Raw genomic sequence first — 23,222 nt, 5'->3', positions numbered from 1 at the left:
GGGTGCCAAAATCACAGGAGGAACATTTTTTTCCCCTCTAGCTCCAAAAAGGGTCCTGAAGAGACTTTAATATGCTTCTTTCTATTGTCACTTACACTTATTAAAATCTTATTATAAAGGACGTTCACATAAATCACCATTGTCTCTTACAAAGTCTTTTGCTTCACTTCCCCATCTTCTTCATTATCAAGACTCTTATTAGTTCTCAGATGTACAGCCATTGAGAAGCAGCTCGTTCTCAGATGCCCAGCCACTGGGAAGCAGTTTGTTCTCAGATGCCCAGTCATTGGGAAGCAGCTAGTTCTCAGATGCCCAGCCATTGGGAAGCACTACTCTCATTATTCCACTTAATCCTAATTGCAGCCTAGAGGGAATAGATGTCGATATTGTATCATTGTTAACATTTCACAGTCGGTCAAGGTCACACACCTCCTGAGGGTGAATATCAATCTGTTTCTAATGCCAGACCCTGAACCATTAGCAATTAGATGAAGCTACTGCCATAAAACCAGGGCTTCAGAGTCACCCAGTCCCTAGTGTATACAGTGTGTTCTGTTGTGAGTTTTCTTACAACATACCAATTTGAGTTCTATGCTATGTTAAATGATTTAATGGCTTTAGGATGGGAATTGCAGAAGTATTCTTAAACTTGGTCTGTGGTTCATTTAGCCTATAATTTGTATTTATATTTTTCTGTTATTTATTATTTTACATTTATTTTGTTAATAATAAATTGGGGGTGTATTTCAGGCTAAGGAAGTGAATGCTTCTTGCTGCTTCTATTGTCCGGGGGGGGGGGGGGGGGTGGGGGAGGAAGTGTTCACAGATGAATAAGGCGAGATTAAATATTGTTTAGCTAAGGGCAAAACCCAAGAAAGAAATGTTTGCAATTTTAGGAGATGTTAACAATGGCTATATATCTAAAAGGCCACATTAATAAGAAATACCAGAGTACAATAGAAAACAAGGAAAGTTGCTTTCCACTTCATTATTTCAAAGTTTCATTTGTACAAAAGTGGGTATACATTAATGAGCACATGCCTTGTCTATCTTAGGTGGACACAAAAGGTTTTAATAGATCCTGATTTGGGGTATCAATGGGTATGAGGGATTACTTTATCAAACTGTAACTATAATGTGTATTAATTTATGATGACCTTTTTATGATCATATTCTGAAAGAAACGATGTGGTGATTAGGTCATCATTATCCCACAAGAACTGCAGTGGTGATTAGACACTACTAGGGGATACATTTGGGGCACAGGTTTTCTCTGTCCATCTCCTCCCCTGCCTCCCCATTGCACGCGCGCAAGTGTGTGTGTGTGTGTGTGTGTGTGTGTGTGTGAGAGAGAGAGAGGCTAGGGGAGGACAACCACACTTCTTCTTCTATTGTTCTCCATTTTATTGCCTTAAGATAGGTATCTTCACGAACATAAACCTTTCTGTTTCAACTAGCACTGGCCTTCCAGGTAAGTCAGCCATGCCCGGCTTCTGTGTGGGTTTGGAGATTCCAACTCAGAACCTCTGGCAGATATCCTGACCCTCCCAGCCATCTCTTCAGCCTTCACTGACACTCTTCTTTCTTTTTGGTGAAGCCTCAGCTCTTTTATGAAACTAACATGAGTGCTTACTATAAGGAGCAAGGAAAATTGAATAAGCTATGTGAATCCTCTTCATTTTTTGCATGGGTGGCTCACTCCTGGCAACTGCTCTGAAGACAATCCTTTCCTAGGTCTTGACTGTTCGGTTTCAGTCTGTGTTGAAGCAAACAGACCGACTGGTGAGTATCGTGCAGGGAAGCAGGGAAGGAGTTACAGCACCAACCCAGCTCATCTGCCTTCCTGCGGCTTCTTGCACTTTCATTCGGACACAATTTTCAAGAAAGAATCTCTGCATGTGAGAAGAGAAAAGGCCCGAGAGATCACGTAAATACTCTTTTAGCTTTTTGCTCTTGCTTTTCACAAGCTTTCTTTCAATGTGTTTAATTTTCATTCTCTTGTTACAAGAAGCTGGATGTGATTACATACTCCTTTAGTCTCAGAATTTTGAAGGCAGACTCAGGTGGGATCTCTGGGAGTTCCTGGCCACCCGGGGCTATACAGTGAGACCTTATCTGAATGAATAAATGAATGAATGGATGAATGAATAAAATATGCCCTTTTAGGTATGTAAGGAGAATTATATCTCAGTGAATTTTCTTGTCTTTAGTTTTCTTTAAAGACAATGACCTTTCCCTATGGCTGAGAATTCTTTTTGTTTTAAAATGTATTGGTGTTTTTCATGTATGTATATTTGTGCACCACATGCATGTAATATCCAAGGAGACCACTGAAAACCTCAGGCACCCTGGGTCTGGAGGTACAGAGGGCTACAAGCTGCCATCTGGTGCTGGGTATTGAGCCTGGGTCCTCTACAAGAGCAGCCAGTGCTCTTGACTGCTGAACTCTGTCCAGCTCTGGATTCGTTACATGTATAAAACAGAAAAAAAATCCATTGCTGACTTTTAATAATAATTTTTTCAGATCTTTTTAGTCTTATGTTTTGTAGTATTAGAGATCAAACTCAGGGCCTCATAATGCTAGGCAAATGCTCTGTTAGCTACCCATGCTCCCAGATCTGCTAGTTTTTTTTAAATTAAGATTTTTTAATACAATCTTTCTCTTCATTTTACATAGCTATCCCTATTCCTACTCCCTTCCCTCCTCCTGCTCCACCCCCCATCCACTCCTCAAAAGGGGTAGGGCTTCCCATGGGTTAGAACTTGATATTTCAAGAAATTGTGCCTCTGGTTAGAACAGAAAACAAAATACAATTTTCAACATTCAGAGTATTGAGAGGATGGTATCCATGGGAAATGCCATTGCTCCCCTCAAATCCTCCAGCTTCACTTAAAACAAAACCAGACCCAGCATCTCACTAGACTCTCTAGTCCCAGCTTGGCTTTGGACATGTGGTCTTCCTGTCCCAGCCTCCTGAGTGCTCAAGTTGATGCTCCTAACCACTAGGATTGAAAACTATACAACTGCTTATTAGTCTCCTAGTAATATTTTTGCAGGTGACAACTTTGATGAGTGGATAATAAAAATGGTCACCCTAATTACTTTTCTGGGAGTTGAATGCCAAGTCTTCAGAACCTTTAACACTGAGGCCCTACACTCTACCCCCAGATCCTGCTAAAGACTGCATGGTCATGTGTTCCATTAAAGGTCATGAAGACAGATACATTGACTATTGGTGGTCTTACTTCCAAGTCCCTTTCACCTGCTTCTTTATACTATAAACATCCTCATGCCCTACCCCCAGGGAGACAGGCTCAATACCTGGGTCTGTTTGCTCTTTGTCTGGTAAGCTTGAGAATAAACTCTTGAAAGACATAAGCCATTAGCACACTGTATTCTGGGCAAGATGAGCTGCCTGGTGCCAAGATATCTCTTGAAGAAGAACTAATGTCATCATAACATTTTTCCTGAACCCATGTCCTCTGCAAGAGCAGTAATTGTTCTTTACCACTGCTGAGCCATTGTCCATCTGTCTATCACCCAATATCATGCATAGGTATTCTATATGACAAGGGCTACCTTCTTCTTGATATCTTTAGTCCTATAAAATATTTTCTTTTATTATTTATTTATTTGTTTATAAAAATTTCCACTTCTTCCCCTCCTCCCAATACCCTCCCACTCCCCCCACTCCCTCTCCTCCTCCCTCTCCAGTCCTAAGAGCAGTCAGGGTTTCCTGCCCTGTGGGAAGTTCAAGTTTCTCCCCCCTCCCTCCAGGTCTAGGAAGGTGAGCATCCAAACAGACTGGGATCCCAAAAAGCCAGTTCATGCAGAGGAAACAAGTCCCAGTGCCATTATCAATGGCTTCTCAGTCAGCCCCCATGTCAGCCACATTCAGAGAATCCGGTTTGATCACATGCTCGTTCAGTCCCAGTCCAGCTGGCCTTGGTGAGCTCTCATTAGATCAGTCCCCTTGTATCAATGGGTGACCGCACCCCTCGCGGTCCTGACTTCCTTGTTCATGTTCTCCCTCCTTCTGCTCCTCATTTGGATCTTGGGGATCCAGTGCTCCAATGTGGGTCTCTGTCTCTATCTCCATCCATCGTCGGATGAAGGTTCTCTCTGATAATTTTTTTTCTTTTTAAAACTGAATTCTACTGCTGCTACCTCCTGTTAGAAAATAAAAATAGATGATGTTTGAAGGTGCAATGCTCCCTAAACTCCTCAAGTGTCCCGCCATCTTCAGAATCTCCAGCAATATTGTTTATATGAGAGGAAAGTGTGCTCTTCAGCAGAAAGACCCGAAGTTTACAGAAAAGATGAACAAGAATCTCCCAGGGAAACTAGGTCCTTTTTATTGAATTCAGCTCATCCTTCAGGTATCCAGACAGATAGACTTAGACTCTCACCATGCACAACATCCTGATGGCAAAGGTCCGAAGACATAAAGTCCAGAGCTCCGATTCCTGGAGAAGAGGCTTGGCTTTCAGTATTTCCTCCCCTTTAGGGGATTTCAGGATCTGTTTCTCCTCCTACATCTTGCCTGCCGGAACCTAGAAGCTCTGTCTATGAACTCTGGACTCCCAAGCAGCTCTCCCCACCTTCGTCCACAGGTGGAGCTGAGGCAATTAAGTTCTGTGGCTTTAAGAAACAAACGCCACCCTGCACGGACTCCGTGAAGAGCCAGCAAGAACTTTCCTGCTCTTAGCCAGAGGTCACCAACTGGCGACCTCCGACTAGAGTCTTCTGAGTCCCGAATTCCAGGCAGAAAAGTGTCCTTGAACTCTGAGCACGAGGAGTAGTTGCCTTGGACTCCGTACCTTAAAGTGGCCTTGAACCAGCGAGCAAAGGTGACTTTGCAGCTGGCTTGCAAAGATGGACTTGAATTCCAAGAGCAAAAGTTTCCTCGATACTCAAGCAAGGAAGTGGCTCGGAGCCCCGCCACGCAAAGGTGGCCTTGAGCCTTGGAGCAAGAGAGGGAGTAAAGACAGTCGCCTGACGCCAGGGGATTAGCGAAACTGCAGGGTGGAGCAGGCAGGGCCCTTGGCAAAGAGCAGTGGGCGGGGCCACATCGTGCCCGCCTCCCCCCCTCACCACCACCCCTCCGGGAGCAGCTCCTGGAATAGGCTTGTCGCTGCTAGGCACCCAGACACCATGGGGAAGCTAGTGGTGCTGACCTTGCTGGGGGCCAGCTTGGCCTTAATAGGGGAGAGGCTTCTGACCTTGAGGTGAGTGGACACCTCCTGGGAGACGTCTTCAGATTTTTTTTTTTTTTTCTGGTCCAAGTTAGGTCAAGAACAACCTGCTTCCAACTTCCTAGCGGGTGCAAAGGAGCATTTTGGGAACCAGTTCTCAGTGCCACCGCCTCAACTTCTCCTTGAAAATGACTCATTATGAAAGGGGACTGCTGCTTGCCTTTCTAGGCTGCTGGGGTAGGAAAGCCCACACTGGATCGCTGAAGGTTAGGTACCTTTTCCAAGTCTTCTGATACATTGTCCCGGGAAACACTGAAGTCCTGTAGAAGTGCTGGACTTGGGGGAGAGGACCATCCTTGCCGCTAGGTGTTTCTAGCTGACTCAGACCCTGAAAGTGCAGGCTTAGGGATTCCGTGCCACACTAGAGGAAGAGAGCTGAACCCTGCGGAGGGAACAGGCTTGAGGTTGGTTTACATTTTGAAGCAGCAGGTTCAGCAGAAACAGCCATTCCAGAATCATCTCAAGCAAAGTAAGTTTGGTCTGAAAGATTTTTTTTTTTTTAAGTTTTTTAAAGTCTTATTCCTAGGTGGGGCTAAGGCCTTCGCCTGTCATCCTGCTTTGATTCTTTCCGTAAGGAGAGACTGGTCTCAGTTCACTGCTGCAATCTGTTCAGACACCTGATGTCTGCTGGCAACACTTTCTAGCCCAGCTTGGGAGTGCTTCTTGTTTCTCTTGCTCCCCAAGCAACAAGTGACAGGATCGTCAAATGGTAAATTTAAGGGTCGGACGTTTACACACCTGTGTCTAGTACAGCTCGGGTCACAACTGCGCCTCCACCAAGTTCCAGCCCATCCCTTAAAGCACTTTTTATAAGTGATTGAAAGAGAAATCTAACTTTTCTTGAATATAGCTTAGTGAATATTTCAAATTATACCTAATATTTAGAAGAGCATTTCACTGCAAAAAAAAAAAAAGGAACATTGCTGAAAAGTCAGCTGGCTAGCAGTTTGATGGGGGTGAGGCCCATGAATGAACATATTTTGAGGTAAGTCGCCATAAGCTGCTGAAAAGAACAAAGGGTAGACTAGAGTTACAGGTTTAGCTCCTTGGAGACCTCACAGAAATAAGGAGGGCAAAGGAAACGAGAGGAGGCAAAAGGAAGAAAGTGCAGATTTATAATCAATAATACCTAGGAAAATGATCCAATGCTGTTTTATTTATTTAATGAACAATATGGATCGTTTCTACCTAACATCAAGTGGGGTCTTATATTTGGTAAAGAATCATGCTTTATTCTTTCAGGGTTAATTGGGAAGTCAGCTTGTGTGGGCACAGTGCTTATGTAAGAGGTATTCTGTAACTAGGAACCAAAGGCATTCATTGCCTGCTTGTCCCTTATGCCATCCATAAAAAGAGGAAAGGCACTGGAGGGCTTCCATGCCTGTGCTGACATTGATCTGGGATGCCACACTCTGACCTCTGTACTGGTTTCTCATGTTGATTTCCATTCTCTGCAGAGAAAGACTTAGTTCAACACGGGAGATCAAGTCCACAGAACCTCAGCACTGCCACCTGATTGAAGGCCTCGGTAAGCACGCAACAGGACCGAGACAAGGCATTTCTCCGTCATTTCCCTAGGGCTGGGAAATGATTTAATTACAAATTACTCCGTGGCGGGCAGCGTGACTTCTGCACATGACTGTTCCTAGACTACCTCATGCCAAGGGCGTTTCTCCATCTTCTGATGAATTTCACTGCTTCTTGACTGCTGCCCCCACCCCCCCATTTTTAGTTCTCCCTTTTTTGACAATCTTGACTTCAGGTATCCTTTCCTTCCACATTTTCTGGCAAGCACTTCTCGTATGTACTTTCAGCCTGCCTAGATGTCATTCAAAAATACTAATCTTAACTTTGCAATCACATCTCCAGCCTCTCAAATTGAAGGTTTTCTTTCTCCATCACTAAGGCCAGAGTTGTTTATTTAGAGTCAGACTTAACTGACATTAGCTTCACACTCCTGCCATTCCCTCCATGGTTCCTCAACCCACAGCTGGCCCGTTATCCCTTGGAGGTTCAGTTAAAATTCTTGGGAGCATTGGTTTCCTCTTTGTCCCTCCTGCTTCCACAGAAGACCAGTGGGCAGCAGTCTCCCCTGTTCCCACTGGAGACCAGTGGGCAGCAGTCTCCCCTGTTCCCACTGGAGACCAGTGGGCAGCAGTCTCCCATGCTCCCACTGGCCTCACCTAATTGGCTCTGCTCCTATGTTTACTTGGGCTGCAAGCCTCCAGTTTTGCTACCGGAAAATAAAACTAAAAGCCAGCCAGATTCTCCTCACTGTCCACCAAAAGTGTCCTGTGCCTTTCTCACCTGCGCTGTGGCATTTTCTCTCCCACGGCTGCTCACTGAAGTCAGCTGCAGCCTCTTCTTTCTCCTTCTTACTCTTACAACATTCTGAGACTCAGCTGACTCCACGCCTACACCTTGGTTTATTTCTGAGCTGGTGTTCTCTTTCATTATCAGATTGCAAACTCCCTAGGGCCAAAGACCGTGACTGATTTATTGGTATGAGTTAAAACAGCTTATTTTATGGTGTGGATTTGTATTTTCTTTTTTCTTTGTATTTATATTTAAAAAACAAAACAGAAAAAGAAGCTCTTTAGTTTTGGTTTCCTATTCTTTTACCTCTTCCCAGTTTCCAATCCTTTGTTTTTATTTTTGAAACTATTTCTCAAGTATCTCAGGCTGCCTTTGAACGCAATACATAACCAAATACGAACTCGGATTTCTCATCCTCTTGCCTCTACCTCCCAAGTGCTGGGGTCATAGGGCTGCCCTCCAGCATCTCGTTTGCATGGTGGTAGGAATAGGATCCATGGCTTCCGTCAGTCTGGCAAGGACTGTTTCACCTGAACTACCTCTCCAGCCCTGTTCCATGCTCCTAGAAATGGATTATGCTGCCAGATGGAAACTAGAGACTTGAGACAACCCTAGGCTACCATGGTGTTTTAGAAACCAAAGTGTTCAAGAGGTTCGGCTGGGGAGAGTGAGCGCATATGTGGATCTCCGAGATTAGTGGGCCCTCTCCACCACCTTACAGAGTTTTGGGAAGGAGCAAACACGAGATAGAAGCTCACAAGTCATCTTCAGAGCAGTTTGACCTGTGCCCTGTGTGTCACAGCCTAAACAAGGGCTGTGCGCATGACACTCAAGTTACAGAATTTAAAGGGGCTACAGAGGACTTGGGGGGCTGCATTCTGCTTGATTTTAAGACACACCTCCTCAGCTCATAAGAAAAGTGTCAACAGATTCTCAGTAGTTTCTCAGTTTGGTTTCTTTTCAGTCTTATAAAATGAGGCCCTGAGTTCAAGCCCCAATAAATGACAAAAGAAACACACACACACACACACACACACACACACACACACACTGACACACACAGAGTTCCTCATGGTGTGGTGGCCCCCCAAAGCATAAAAATTATTTTTGTTGCTACTTCGTAACTGTAATTTTGCTACTGTTGGGACTCGTAATGTGAACAGTGCTGGAGACAGAGGTTTGCCAAAGAGGTCATGTCCCACAGGTTGAGAAGCAATATTGAGAATAATATTCTCTCTCACCGTACATATATCTGAAAACGTGAGCATGCCAAGCATTTTAGAGGGATAATTAGATTAGAGGATTTTGCTGTCTACTCTAATTCTCAAGTTATATAAATCAACTGAGTTTGAGAAAGTAAAGCTAGAGTTGATATTGTAGCCAGAGGTCAATGCCCTGAGTACCCTAACAGTTTTAGTATTTGGAAGCTGGCTTAGAAGAGATGAAGAAAATCATACCATGCCATGCTTTGCATCTGTCACACCTTTATGTTTTATATTTGAAGAACTGAACATGCTAGGTTGATAATAGGACAAGACTGATGATTATTAAGAAAAACAAAACCCCAAAGTTCACATTTTCAAATAAAGCACCTGCTTGATTCCCAACACAAATCTACAAAGTAAATGTGGCTCCCAGTGCTGTGTGGAGGACAATGACACAGAGAGGGACTGAGTTAGTTGCCTGATGGTCCAGATGTTCACCTACTTAGGGCTGCAATGTTTGTTTTTTCATGCTTTGAAGTCTTTGTTGGCTAGTGCTGATATGGTATATAATGTCTTATCTACTGACAAGACATTGTTTTTATTCTAAGCATTCCAGAAAAGTCTTATTGCAACAGAAAGCGTAAACAGGTAGAGTATTACTAAATGGAAACTAAACAAGAGAAGGCAACTAGGGATTTAAATAGAGATAGCTAGGAAGACATTAGTCAGGAGTCCAAACTGTTCGTTGGCAGGTTTTATGCAGCACTGTAGGCACACTGGAGGACTTTTAGCAGGGTACAGCAGGCACACAGCTAAAGGAAGTTATGCTTTTATTTTCTTTACAATCAGATGGGTTTTGTTGGTTTGTTACTTAACTTATTTTTTAACTTGTTTATTTGTGTTCATATGTGTGTGTGTGTGTGTGTGTGTGTGTTTGCTTGTTTGTTTTACTGGGGCTTGGGCCCAAAACCTACTCCTAGGTTGTATCTACAACTCAGGGTCTTGTTACATAATTCAGGCTAGCCTTCAAGCTAGCCTTGGACTTGTTGTATGGCTCAGTCATGCCTTATGTTTGTAATCCGCCTGCCTCGACCCTGCAAGTAGCTGGGATTACAGCTGTGTCCTCAGCCTCAGCTCAGAGCAAACTTACAAAATTAATTTATCCTTTTTTGTATGGTTATTTTACCCTTCCCCCTTTCCTGCTCCTCCTTCTTCTCTCATCCTTTGATTTCATTCATACACAGTCTTCTATGGAACCATGGTTATGCAATCCTCCTTTGGATTCCCAAGTACTGGGATTGTAAATGTGGTCAGTTTTCTTACAGGAAGTCTCGGAAGGTCAAATAATTCTTCCTTCAGTAAATGCTACCTCTATTCTTTCCTTTTGCATTAACTTTGGCTTTTTTTCCAAGCCTATGAGGGTGAAGATGCCTTCAACAAGGAAGTTATGTGGCATCTCACCAAAGCTACACTTGAAACGTGAGTTCCCTGCATCAGAGCTTTCCGTGGGTGGGAGTATCACATTTGCGGGTTTGTATGTGGTGCCTTTCTGCCTTGCATCCCTTCTGCACCTTCTTGGTCTCCAAGATTGCTGTTACTCCAAGGTGTGAAATAATAAAATTATATAAATAGCATATAATTTTATATAAAATATATTATTTATATATACAACTTATATAAACTATATAAAAATAAAATTATATATAGTGAACTACTGGAATGACACTCTCTTGGGGCACTATGGGTAATACTGAAGAAAGAAAGAAATTATTGAAGTGACGGCAACTCATGGTAGGATTGAAACGTGATAGTTACTACTTCAAGAGCTTTGTGACCGAGGGGTTTGACCATAGCTGTGGACTGAAAGGTATGAAGGAGAACCCAGAGGACAGGGCCCTGGAGCTCCACTCCCACTGGTTTCCCTGCTGTTGAGATACTCGTCCTGTGAGTTCCATGTCGACAAGAGTGTGTGGAGAGTCGGGGGTGGAAGTGCTGTCAGTCCAGCTGACGCTGCTTAGCACCTCCATGCTCTGGGGGAAGCAATAAAGAACAGAGCCCCACCCCCATGCTGCACATTAGGTCAGAGTGATGCTATCATGGGAGATATATAAAACTGTAACACGAGGGGACCACCTTGTTGGGGTATCTGTCCCGCCCAGTACCCCACAGTCGGCAAGCCCCAAAGGAAAATCAATCACACAGAGATCTTTATAAGTTATAAAGCTGATTGGCCCATTAGGTCAGGCTACTTATTAGTTCTTATGACTTATCTTAACCCATTATTCTGATCTATGTTAGCCATATGGCTTGGTACCTTTTTCAGCTGTCAGCTCACATGCTGTCTCTTCAGTGGTCTGCGCAGGAGTAGCTGAGGAAGTTTCCTCCTCCCTAGCCTTCTCCTATTCTCATTGCCCTGCCTCCACTTCCTGTCTGGTTGACCCACCTATACTTCCTGCCTGGCCAATCAGCGTTTTATTAAAATATGATTGACAGAATACAGATAATTCTCCCGCACCATAAAACTGCATTTGGGAAAGAAAAGGAGCCAAGTCTGAGATCACACAACTCAGAAAATTTTGTATAATTGTTAGTTAAGCAAGAAGCTAAATTGCAATGTGGGTTTTGCATTGATAAATGCCTTTAAGTAAAATGCATTTCATGCCCCTAACTCACCGAACATTCCCAGGCAGGCTGTGTGGGAGGACCTCTGTAGAGTCCATCATTTCCCTCCTGAATGGGAGCAGCCTCTGCTGATATGGCTCAGACTCCAGTGAGAACTGGGAAGATCAGAATTCAGAACGAAGGGTAATATTTCTCCTGAATGTGTTTCGTTTTCGTGTCTTTGGGAAGTTGAACTCTCCTAATCAAATCGTTATAAACTGGGACACCTGTACTCAGAGATAACATCCGTATAATTTAACTCCAAAATGAGCCAAAGTTCAAATTACTAATCTGCTTACTTATTAAGTGAAACAGCTTGCCTCGAGAGCGTGCACAAAAAAGGCGGGTGTTATGTAAAATACACAGATTCGACATGGAATTAAACCCAGGCCTTGTTCCCAAAAAGCTTTCAGTCAAATAGGATATTAACAAGCAGACACGGGGCACAGTGTGAAAAATGTCATGATAAAGTTCCCACAGGCAAAAATATTTGCAGATAAAGGTGGATGCTAAATCCAGGAAAGCTTTGGAAGGCTGAAGCGGTGGCCCCGTGCCCTGCAGAGCACTCGTGGTAAGGAAGGTGTAAGGAATGGCTAAACCAGGAGGAAGACGTGTGTGTGTGTGTGTGTGTGTGTGTGTGTGTGTGTGTGTATGTGCAAATGAATGACTCTAATATCATTCATAAACTACTCAAGGAAGCATCTCATAGCTAGAATTGATACAGAAAGGCAGGATCAATGAGAGCTGAGCCTAGGCCAAGGTGTGGACGGATTTGACACCAAGGAACATGAGATTTATACTGCTAGCCCCAGCAGGCCTTTTAAGGCTTTAAACAAGGGAATGATAGGGTCAGCTTGGCAGCTTAGAAAGATGAATATCAGTACAGACAATAGGCTAGGGAACAAAGTTGACCTATTAAGAAACGATTGTAGAAACTTGAGAGTACATACATGGCAAACAAGTGATGTTTTGGGGGAATGAAAAAAGAAGGAGGTGCTAAAGATAGCTCCAGGTTCCCTGCTCTGGGGACCTGAGGATAGACGACATTCATTGACATTGAAAGATGGAAAATATGAAGGGAGGAAACTTCTAGCTCTGTTTGGAACCTGTTGTATATGAGAAACCAAGGGGAGTGTTTAGCATCAGGTGACTGTGGAAGTCTGAACTTGCAAGAATGACTTATGGAGATTAGAGAATCAAGAGCTCGGGGGTGGCACCTGAGAGCACAGGACTGGGCTGTTGCTTGCTCTGGTGGAGAAACAGGCAAGGGCAGACAGACCTTATTCTATATTCAGAACAGAGTGAGAGATACAGGCAACAGGAAACCAAGAAGGACCCAGCAGTGAGGTGGGAGAATCCTCAGAGAAGTAGCCAACCTGTGGTGTTGAAAATTGCTTTATTCAATGTGTGTGTTTTCCCAGTGTGCATTTCACTCCATATGGAAAGAGCATTGTTTTGTCAAGCCATCTGAGCACCAGAGATAGGTAAATCTCGACGAACCCAAATGCTTAGGATATGGGAAGCTCTGGTTAGTTTTACCAGTTGGGGGTTAGTTTCTCCTGTCTCTGGTTGTCAGCACTTGCTGCTCACCATTCTATTGGTTCAAATGTACTTTTTCTTTGGCTTTATTCTCATTTTCTTGTCCTCATCTACATGTTCTCTCCCAGTTGCCTAGTGACAACCTAGTAATCCATTTCCCCAGGTACCTATTTCCCGTGTGTTCCAATTAGTGTGGCTGCATAACAGGCCACCCCACACTTAGTGAGTTTGAACAAAAAGGCTGGACATAGTAATACACTGCTGTAATTCTAGAGTTTAGGAGGCTGAGGCAGGAAGATCATGTGATCAAGACCATCCTGTACTACGTAGGGAGACCCTGTCTCAAAATAAACCTAGAGACTCCTAGCTATTTTTCTTATGATATTGGCAGGGCTTCGTGAAGAAAGTCCAATTGTTCCATTTTCATTAGCAAAGGTGACTCAAAGGTTGGTAACAAGACACCTGGGATCCTCTGGCTTTTCTCCCCATCTTTCTGTTCCCTACATACATTGAGAAACTAGACTTTTGTGTTTCACTTCAGGGCACCCAAGGTACATTCTGGAGAGGGGGCGAGGAGTAGATGGGATGGCCAAGAGAGGGAGGAAGAGAAAGGAAGAAGGAATATAAGGACCTAGAGGAGGGAGAGATTGCACCAGGGCATCTAGGGCTAACATTTAGCCTTGGAAGTCACATGGCATTACACTCACCCCATTCCATCTGTCAGGACAACTTCTAAGTTCCCTCAGGCTCAAGGGGAGAGAATACAGTGAAATAGTGTGACTGTCACTTCTTCACAGGAACGTTTGCCTGAACTCGAATTCTACAGAATACAGTTAGCTGTATTAGACAGTCATCACATCCAGAATCAGCCCCTTCCTCAAGTCCTATGAGGTCTTCTCTCTACTAAAACCCATCCCCGCTCCATCACACTCACACATTACATACTCCCTTCCACAGAAAATGCTCAAGGCTCCGAAGGAGGAAGTGAACTTACCCAACTCCTCCTAATGAATCTCTTGCCAAAACCTGTCCCAAGAAGGATAATTATCGCACAGATCACTTGTTGACTGATTTCTCAGTGCGGTCATGCATGTTTCAATCTGACAGACTGTAGAATGGGGGACATGGCAGGGAGACTTCTCTAGAAGCTTTTCAGTGATACCTGAATTCTCTCATTCAGTATGTGAGGGAACAACACAGACTTTCTCAGGACACCTCCTGCACGTTGTAACTTAAAGAATCAACCTAGGACATGAATTTCATTTTATAAGGTAGTTTGTTTTGCACTTTACTTCAGAAAATGGAATTCTAAAGAGGAGTTTAATGCTTGTGGAGATGGACTCAGGGGTTCTAATAGAGCAGCAGCTCTATCAGTGGGATTCCTGAACATTACAGCAGTTTCCCAAGTAAATGCTTGCAACCGTCAATGCATTTTTGAAAAGTAATCAAAAGTTTGGGCCATTGAACTTTTCCTTTGAAGGCTCCACATATGCATTTTTGTGATTATTTTCCGTTTTGTGTTTTTGCAGAGAATGGCTCTGAAGATATTGATATACTTCCTAGTGGACTGGCTTTTATCTCGACTGTGAGTATTTGCCAACCACTCTGATGCTCACATCAATAGCAGCATAGACAGGGCATTAAAGTTTCCAGCTTGAGATGCCAGATGGACCCCTACATGTTCATCCCACCTCTGGGTAGAACAGTCAGCTACAAAAGCCAAAGTGCAATCTGGAAGGCCAATTAGAACACCACAGGCACACCTGACTCTGACTACCCCATGTGGGCAGCTCCCTGTGGGCAGCTGCATGCTTGGCTACGGTCTCTGGAAAAGTGTATTGATGTCCGTTTGACTCTCAGGATGGTCTTCAGCTCTGTCTAGTTTCTTCTCAGTTTCATCACTGCCTAATTGGGTGGTACCTCAGTGTCTGATAGTCATCATTGCATTAACCAGTGTTCTTGCCATGTTTGCCTATGTATGGAGTGCTATAAGTTAAAGCATTTAACATCAATACTTGGAGTCCCTGCTATTCCTTCAATGTTTTTTCATGAGTAAAGAATAAAGTGTATTTTGTTCTCAATACCACTTTGACAAATGTTAAATGGCCAGGAAGCTATGCTAGGGGATGGGAAAAAAATCAGTAAACAAAAGAACAGTGTGTTTATTAGATGTTGAAAATTGTCCTGGATCTATCAAGCCAATAGCACATTGGAATAGGGTCTGAGATTTTGCTAGATGGTGTTATTCATATGGGTTTGTTAGAGATTGAAGCCAGAGATGTGTGCATGTCAGTCATAAACTCTACTGCCTAACTAAGTCCACAGTTTTATTCCAATATTTTGAAAAATTGGATTTAACACATTTTTAGTGTGAATTAATTTCTGTGGCTAGAATTGCATATGGAAACATTCAATTTTCCCCAAACCACTAACTTACATAAATTCTAAGTGTAAATACTTTTGACTCAAAGCAAGGCATTCTATGGAAGCATGGCCCAAGTTTCCAAATTCTTAAATACGCAGATATACTCCAGAGAAGGGCACAGTCAATTTTAGATGGTGGGAGGCAGGATTCTCTTTCTTCACTTTCTTCCAAACTCAAAGATAAAACTGTCTGGAAAAGACTCTTTTTCATTGGCCTCAGTTTTCTACTGTCAAGTTTGATTTTCAGGGCTATGCTGGACAGACCTGCAAAGGTGATTATCAAAGAGTTAGGAGCTGTGTTTGCTGCTAGGAAATGCTTGCTCCTGTCGTATGCCTCCCCGACAGCAGAGCTGCACAGCTCTTGCTCAGTAGAAAGAGAGCATTCTCGTCCCAAACAGTGCATGAGAGATGGCAGGACCCTTTTCTTTGCATCGCTCTGCAAACCAACAACTCCTATTTGAAGCTTGGGATTTAATCTCTTTGCTCTTTTTCCTCTTCCTGCATTCAATATCTTGTTCTCCTGGGTCAGTCTCTCCCATGACCTTCTTGCCTCCCTTGGCAACGTTCAGACTCAGAGTTATTCCATGCAAATACATATTCTTCGCCTTTCTAAAATGACAAGGATTACTCCCATCCTCCCACTTTGCCAGTTAACTTCTGTTTCTCAGTGACGCCTCCCTGTGGAGGTATGTAGCTTCCTCAGCAAGCCTTCTCTGGTTCTGCTGTTGGATGTGGATGGACCACATTATCCTGGTATATTCTTCTTGTGATATCATGTGACTTTAAGTTCCTTGAATCTGGAACTTGGATGTGTTTATTAATAATACCCTGTTGTCAGGGTTTTCTGTCTTGCCCAGTTCCCACAGTCGTTAAATCCCAAAGAAATCACACAGAAGTCTACATTAGTTATAAACTGTTTGGCCCATTAGCTCAGGCTTCTTATTAACTCTTATAACTTATATTAGCCCATTATTCTTATCTATGCCAGCCATGTGGCTCAGTACCTTATTCAGCGAGGCAGTCACATCTTGCTTCTTCTGTGGATGGGACAGGACTGCCGAGGAATGGGCTTCCTTCTTCCCAGAATTCTCCCCACCTCTACTTTCTGCCTGGTTGTCTCACCTATACTTCCTGCCTGGCTACTGACCAATCAGCGTTTCTTTAAAATATAATTGACAGAATACAGACAATTGTCCTAATTCCCCAGACACCCATCAAAATACTGGACATATGAGGTCTGATGATGAATAATGACAATGGAAAGTTTCAGTTAATGTCCACAAATACCTTCAATACATTTGGGGAAATCAGAAGCCGACACTTCAGGGTGACTGTCGTTATTTTCAGTGATATGCAGTAGAAATGAAATTGTGTGCTGTTACTAGCATATAGCAGGATTGCTGCCACCAATTCTAACCAACAGAACATCATGAAAAGAAACCTCAATCTCTATGAGTATTTCCTTAACACTCTTATTCTAGGCAAAGTTTATGTGCAGTGCCTTGCTCCTGTTTCTATCAAATCTTTTTCATTCTGGTCTCTTTGTTTGGACAATAGTGGCCTCACATATTCCCATGATATTAAGGTGCTTGTAGAGATGTGCTGCCTTGACACACAAACACCCCTTTTTTGTATTTATGGTGTGGTGGAAGGAGGCTGTACATGAATGCAGGCATATGGCTAGATATCCCTAACATTTCCTCTTTTGTGTTGCCAGTCTCTGAGCTGAAGAACCTACTGACAGATTATCTGTAGAGAGGGCAACTGAGAAATGAATTTTGGATGGAACTGAACAATGATACCCTTAGCTGAGAAGAACAGATGCCCGCAAGAGGGAGGGTCTGGAAGGATGATGTTTGACTTTGGTTTTTGACAAGTTGGTTGAAAGTTGACCTTAGAAGTGAGTCGGCGTGGGGGTGGGGGTACACTACAGCACAAGGGACAGGCTGTAGGTAAACATATATGAAAATCACTGGGGGACACGAAATAACTGAAGCTTTATGAACAAAACCTACAGGAGAGAGCACAGGGGAGGAAGCGTTATGAGGACGAGAGGAAGACAAATCTAAGAGGCAGAAATCGAGGTGGAAAGTCTATTTCATAACTCTACTTCTGACTTTTGGTCATGAAGGAAAGAGACATTCTGTAGTGTCCAGGGCCCCGGTGCTGCGGACAGAGAAGGGGGAAATGCAGTCAAGGAAGACACTTGGAGACTGGTGCACCACCTGGAGATTAGCTTCTCCATAATACAGGAGGTAGAAGGTCCATCCCAGTGAATGGAGAGTGGGTAATGAGGTTGTGTGATCTTTCTGAGAAACCCCAGGTGAAACAAGGAGATAAATACATAGTTGAAGAAAATTAGGGAAAGACTTGTTTCCAGGAACGAGAAACAGAAACAAAATTCCAGGCCACAGACTAAGTCACTAATGAAAAATAAGGAATAACGCAAGAGGGGGTGGTGTCCTACAGAGTAGGGGATTGGGAAAGAAATGAAAGACCTGACAGAACAGCGGAAGTGTGTCTCTTCCTCAAGAAATGAGGCAGAAGTGCTGACGGTCATTCACAGAAAGAAGTCAGTACCATGGTCCTTCCAGAGAACTGTGAGCTCAACTACACTCATAGTGACGCAGAATGGGCTGTGGACTTCATGAGATGAACATTGAGGAAACTATGTTGAAAACAGAATGGGTTGTCTGTGACGGTAAAATAGAAATCAGAGTAACAATGTGGACTGTAGGTGACGCTGGGATGCACAAAGTCTTCAAAGTGCTTGTGGATGTCTTCCTCTTCTCATAGGCATAGCATAAGTGACTGTGTTTCACTACAGTCTTTATTACAGGATTTTGAGAATTCCCAACAATTCATTTTGATCAGATTCATTTCCACTCTTCTCCCTAATTCTTCCCAGATCTATGTATGGTACCCATATCCACACCTTTTCCCAACTTTCCACCTCTCCCCTCTTTTCAATGGCAGACAGAGTTCAGTGTGTGATGCCCATATGCTCATTGGGGTGGGACTATCCACTGACGCTTGGTAGACCCACCAGAGGCCATATCCTAAAGAAAGAGGACCCACTAAAGAAGCAAGTGATGTGACTTTATTAGAGAAATTCTTTATTTGGTGTGGACAGAATCTGGCCCAGAAACAGAATCTGAGAGTAAGGCCCTGTCTATCCCTCCTTCGGGCCTGGTGAAGAAGGGTCTTTCAGGAGTGGAGAGCACTGCTCTGATGGCTTCAGAGACCTCCTTCCAACAACACTGAGGTTCAAGCCTTGGGTGATGAGGAGGATTCCAAGAAAAACTTGGAGAATGGAGTCATAGCTCAACACTTAAGATCACTTAATGCTTTTACATCAGCATGGCAGCTCACATCTACCTAAAAACTTTAGTTTCATGGTATTCCACACTGTCTTCTGACCACCAAGGGCTTCTGGTTCACATGTGGAACACATACATGCATGCACTCAAACATGCATATACATAAAATAAGAATGACTAAATCTTTTCAAAACACTTGAAGATATGGATGGAGACATGCGGAGATTCCCAACCACACCAAAGTGAGAGGGCAAACAGAAGGACCAATAAGTACATGTATTTGCAAGGCTAAGAGCAGAAAGAGAAACCAGGAGAGACTGTAGATTAGAAAGAAGAATATTTAGATTAGCGATTGAGGGGGAAGAAAGAAGCTGGTCTATTTTGTGTTAATTCAGAGCGATGGGGGAGATATGTGATCATGAAATAACTGTTTGGTTCTTGGTATAGAATAACCAACCTCAAGGTTTGACATACTGAACTGGGGTATGTTAAAGGTTCAGTACCTTGTGGGTGTCTATTGTTGGTGATAAATACTTAGTCTTGTTGGTAGAAAGGGTTACTTTCCAAAGTACTAGAATGAACTTTGTGTACTCATTGGAGTAAATATTCATATTAGATTTTTCAGAATTCCTATAAGATGCTAGCACCCTGCACTGAATTGTGGCTGGTGTCATTTATGACTACATAGTGTAAGTAGTGAAAAGAACAATAGAATTAAGCCACACACCCTGTAGCTATGCTTCGGGAAAGGAAAATTTCAGATATCAAGAGTGGAAAGATCTTGGCCATCATAGTTTCAGTCGTTTCATTTTATGGATGAGCACTCCAAGACCTAGGCAGACCAAAAGACTCTGAAAAAGTAACACAGCTTGGTCCCTGGCATTGTAATCTGTGGTTTAACTCTTCCTAAATTGAAAATGGTTTCTTATCTCAAATACGGCTCTTTCTGTATTCATAGCCAAGGTTGGCATGACATTGCTGACCCCCTTCCCCCAGATCAGATAATGGCTACAGCTGACAGAGTGAAAAATCCCCAAAATCAAAATGAAGTGCAGAACCTGGAACATTTTTGTTTGGCTTTGGGATTCTGACTTCCCTATGAAAATGTCATTTAAATAAGAGTATGTGTGTGGACTTTCATTTAAGTGTGTGTGTGTGTGTGTGTGTGTGTGTGTGTGTGTGTAAACTGACTCTTTAATATGCATATCAGTGTAGACTGACTCTCTGTTTCTAAAGGGATTAAAATATCCAGGCATGCCAAATTTTGCACCAGACAAACCAGGAAGAATTTTCCTGATGGATTTGAATGAACAAAACCCAAAGGCACAAGTGCTGAAAATCAGTAATGGATTTGACAAAGAACCACTAAACCCGCATGGGATCAGTACCTTCGTCGACAAAGGTAAAACCAGGTGACAAAGAACAGGGGGATGGGGGAGAGATGCCATAGATCCCTACTTCTCAGCATCTGGGTTATGGGTAGAGGGCAGGTGCTATTCCAACAAAGAAATGTGCACAATCTTTGCAGAAATCTTAATATGCACAAAAAACATTTTAAAACATTGTTCTGAAAAAGAGTGGATAGGAGGGATTGGAGGAAGTCACTCTTTTTCTTATTCGACTAACATAACCTGCTTGAATACTGTCCAGAGAAATCAAATATACAAACTTTTGAAAGTAGTAATATAACACTCGAAATCATAGTATAAGGGCAAGCAGAGATAAATGTTGTTCATGAAAACTGAAACCATAATTTTGTACCTAAAAATACTGCTAAGAAAGTGAAGAAAGCCTAAAGAATGACAGATAATATCTGCAAAATAATATGTCTAGTTAAGAGAGCATACACACACACACACACACACACACACACACACACACACACACACATATATATATATATATATATATATATATAACTGTGAGGAGACACCATGACCAAGGCAAGCTGAAGAGGAAAGGATTTGATTTACAATTCCACATCGTTGTTCATTACTAGAGAAAGAACTCAGTGCAGGAACCAGGATGTAGAAGCTGATCCCGAGGCCATGGAGAAGTGCTGCTTACTGATCTGTTCATCATAGCTTGATCAGTCTGCTTTCCTGTGTGTTTGGTACCATTCACAACAGGCTTCCACACATATTACTAATTAAGAAAATGCCTTCCAGCTGGAACTTATGGGGGCATTTTCTCAAATGAAGTGCCTTCATTTCCAATGAATCTAACTTGTGGCAAGTTGACATAAAACTATTCGCACACAACTTAATACTCAAAAAACAAATAGCCCAATTTAAACATGGACAGGTATCTGAATAAACATTTAGACTAGAAAATAGACAAATAGACTAGAAAAGTCTACAAATGCTCAATGAGATGTTAAGAGGTGTTCGACATTTCCAGCTTTTTGAGAAATGCAAATAAACTCAAAATAAGTCACTTCTTCATATCCACAAGGATGACAATAATAAAAGAGATAAGAGACTGGGCTCATAGGTCAGATGGTAACAGCACTTGGTTTCAAGCAAAGACACCCTAGTTTGAATCCTCAGCACCTACCTAAAAAACCAAATATGGTTGTTTATTTCTGAAACTCCAATATTGAGAGAGGAGACCGGTGGATCCTCAGAGTTCACTAGCCAACCATTGTAGGCAAAATAGTGAACTTCCAGTTCAGCCAGAGACCCTGTCTCAAGACAATATGGCAAAGAGAAATAGAGGAAGACACCCAGTGTCCTGTTTTAGACTTGATATCTACTCATGTGCAAACAGCCCACATGTATGCATTCATACATGCACATGCATGAGCATACACATGCACACACACTTACACGTGTTGTAAGATAAGTGTCAGGCTGTGTCCCATCACCCAGCTAGCTTAGCCCCCAAAATAACAACAGAGAAATTGTATTAATTAAATTATTGCCAGGCTCATTACATCTAGCCTCTTCTTGGCTAATTCTTACATCTTGATTCAACCCATTTCTAGTAATCTGTGGAGAACCAGGAGGTCGTGGCTTACTGGAAAAGATTCAGCATGTCTGACCTGGTGGCAAGCTCCATGGTAGCTCTCTCTCCCTGCCTTCTTTCTTCCAGAATTCAATTCTCTTTTCCCCTCCTACCTAAGTTTCTGCCCTATCAAAAGGCCAAGGCAGTTTTCTTTATTTAACCAACAAAAGCAACACAAATATAGAAGGACCTCCTACACCATTTCCCCTTTTTCTGTTTAAACAAAAAAGAAAGGCTTTAACCTTAACATAGTAAAATTACATATAACAAAACAGTTATTAAACAAGAATTACAGTTACAATATTTATATCTATTTTATCTTTCATCATAACAATGGAAAACTATAACTCTGATGAGCCATTCTTCAACTTCATCAAAGACTCCAGAAGGATATAATATTATCCAAGTAAACAAGAAGCAAGCAACTTCCAAAACTCTAGAAATGACAGAGACATCTTGCTGCCTATACAGTCACACAAAGTTATTCTGTACCATTGGGGCATCCATCTTCAGCCTATAAGACCATAGTATCCAGCAGACATTTCCATGAAGCAGGAAAATTCAAAGACAGTTCAGTCAATTTCTTTTGTATCCTGCAGAATGTTTTGCAGACTCTTTCATGAATCAGGAACCCCAAAGGATCATCTCACCTATAGGCAAGTTCTGCAGTCCTCTCTTTGTGGGTTCTTCATATCAAGTTTATGCAACAGTCCAGGCAAGAGCAGTTTCTTGCCCAAATGGCTATCAAACTCCATAAGGAGCCTCTTCAATGCCCATCTTCCTCAGGAAGTAGCTTGGTGCTGCCAGGAGCAGACGTGTCTCATTGTCATGAAAAGCCCTAAGTTATTAAAACATTTTAAATGTCATATTCTGTAGTCTTTGAAAGATATGTAGAAAGCCTATCCATCTGAAATATATCTATGCACATCTAGAAAATCTAACTAACATGACTGCAGGCTTGACTATTATTGATGATTATCTAAAACAACCTATATTTCCTAATTATACATTACATTTTTAAATGAATTACACAATCACAATACCTTAATCAAGATCATTAATACATATACATATAACAAAATTGACCTTAAATTTATATCAACAAAGCAAAATTTATACTAATGTAAATTATTCATATCTATATCATATCCCCCTTTAAATGTAAAAGAACATTTATAAATAATATTTGGGAATGTGGGCACAGATTCTTTTCTTCAAACTGCTTCGAGTTGTATGGGGGCGCTGTTAATCAGGTCTTTCATGGTGTATCCTGTGTGCTAGGTTCATCTCAGTCGATAGTTGAGCAAAGTAAGTTTTTGAGGGTATTCACAGCAACCTTTCAGGAGGGCGTGGTCTATCATACCATATCGGTCTAGAAGCAATCCACAGGGTCTCATCTTCTGTGAAAACAAAAGAAGAACCGCTTTTCCAAAGCATCATATCCTTAGACCCAAATTTTGAAGTCAAGATACCTTTATAATATACATCGTGGTTT

The 23,222-nt window shown here is 42.4% G+C and overlaps 1 protein-coding gene and 1 long non-coding RNA gene across 4 annotated transcripts in view; one reads left to right on the top strand and one right to left on the bottom strand.

The window, feature by feature from the left end:
- Positions 1 to 2,491: 2,491 nt before the first annotated feature.
- On the bottom strand, positions 2,492 to 5,021 carry LOC148117806 (uncharacterized). Its single transcript, XR_015736629.1, has 2 exons — positions 4,411 to 5,021; positions 2,492 to 4,171 (listed from the first exon to the last, which is right to left on the bottom strand). It is a non-coding gene; the product is annotated as an uncharacterized LOC148117806 (long non-coding RNA).
- Positions 5,022 to 5,071: 50 nt separating this feature from the next.
- Pon3 (paraoxonase 3) overlaps positions 5,072 to 23,222 on the top strand; it is a 31,929-nt gene continuing 13,778 nt past the window's right edge. The window contains exons 1-5 of one of the 3 annotated variants that reach the window (XM_087901669.1): positions 5,072 to 5,229; positions 6,714 to 6,784; positions 14,507 to 14,562; positions 19,958 to 20,123; positions 22,327 to 22,383. In XM_087901669.1, the coding sequence (XP_087757795.1) occupies positions 5,156 to 5,229; positions 6,714 to 6,784; positions 14,507 to 14,562; positions 19,958 to 20,123; positions 22,327 to 22,383 (424 nt within the window). In that variant the 5' untranslated portion in view covers positions 5,072 to 5,155. Of the gene's footprint in view, positions 5,230 to 5,706; positions 5,726 to 6,713; positions 6,785 to 14,506; positions 14,563 to 19,957; positions 20,124 to 22,326; positions 22,384 to 23,222 lie in introns of those variants that run through there. The other 2 variants (XM_087901670.1, XM_048437009.3) reach the window with 2 other exon arrangements.

Source organism: Myodes glareolus, chromosome 25 (genome assembly GCF_982192425.1).
Source record: "Myodes glareolus chromosome 25, mMyoGla1.1, whole genome shotgun sequence".
Taxonomy (NCBI): Eukaryota; Metazoa; Chordata; class Mammalia; order Rodentia; family Cricetidae; genus Myodes; species Myodes glareolus.
The sequence above is the reverse complement of the archived record's forward strand: the minus strand, read 5'-3'. Positions and strand labels throughout refer to the sequence as shown.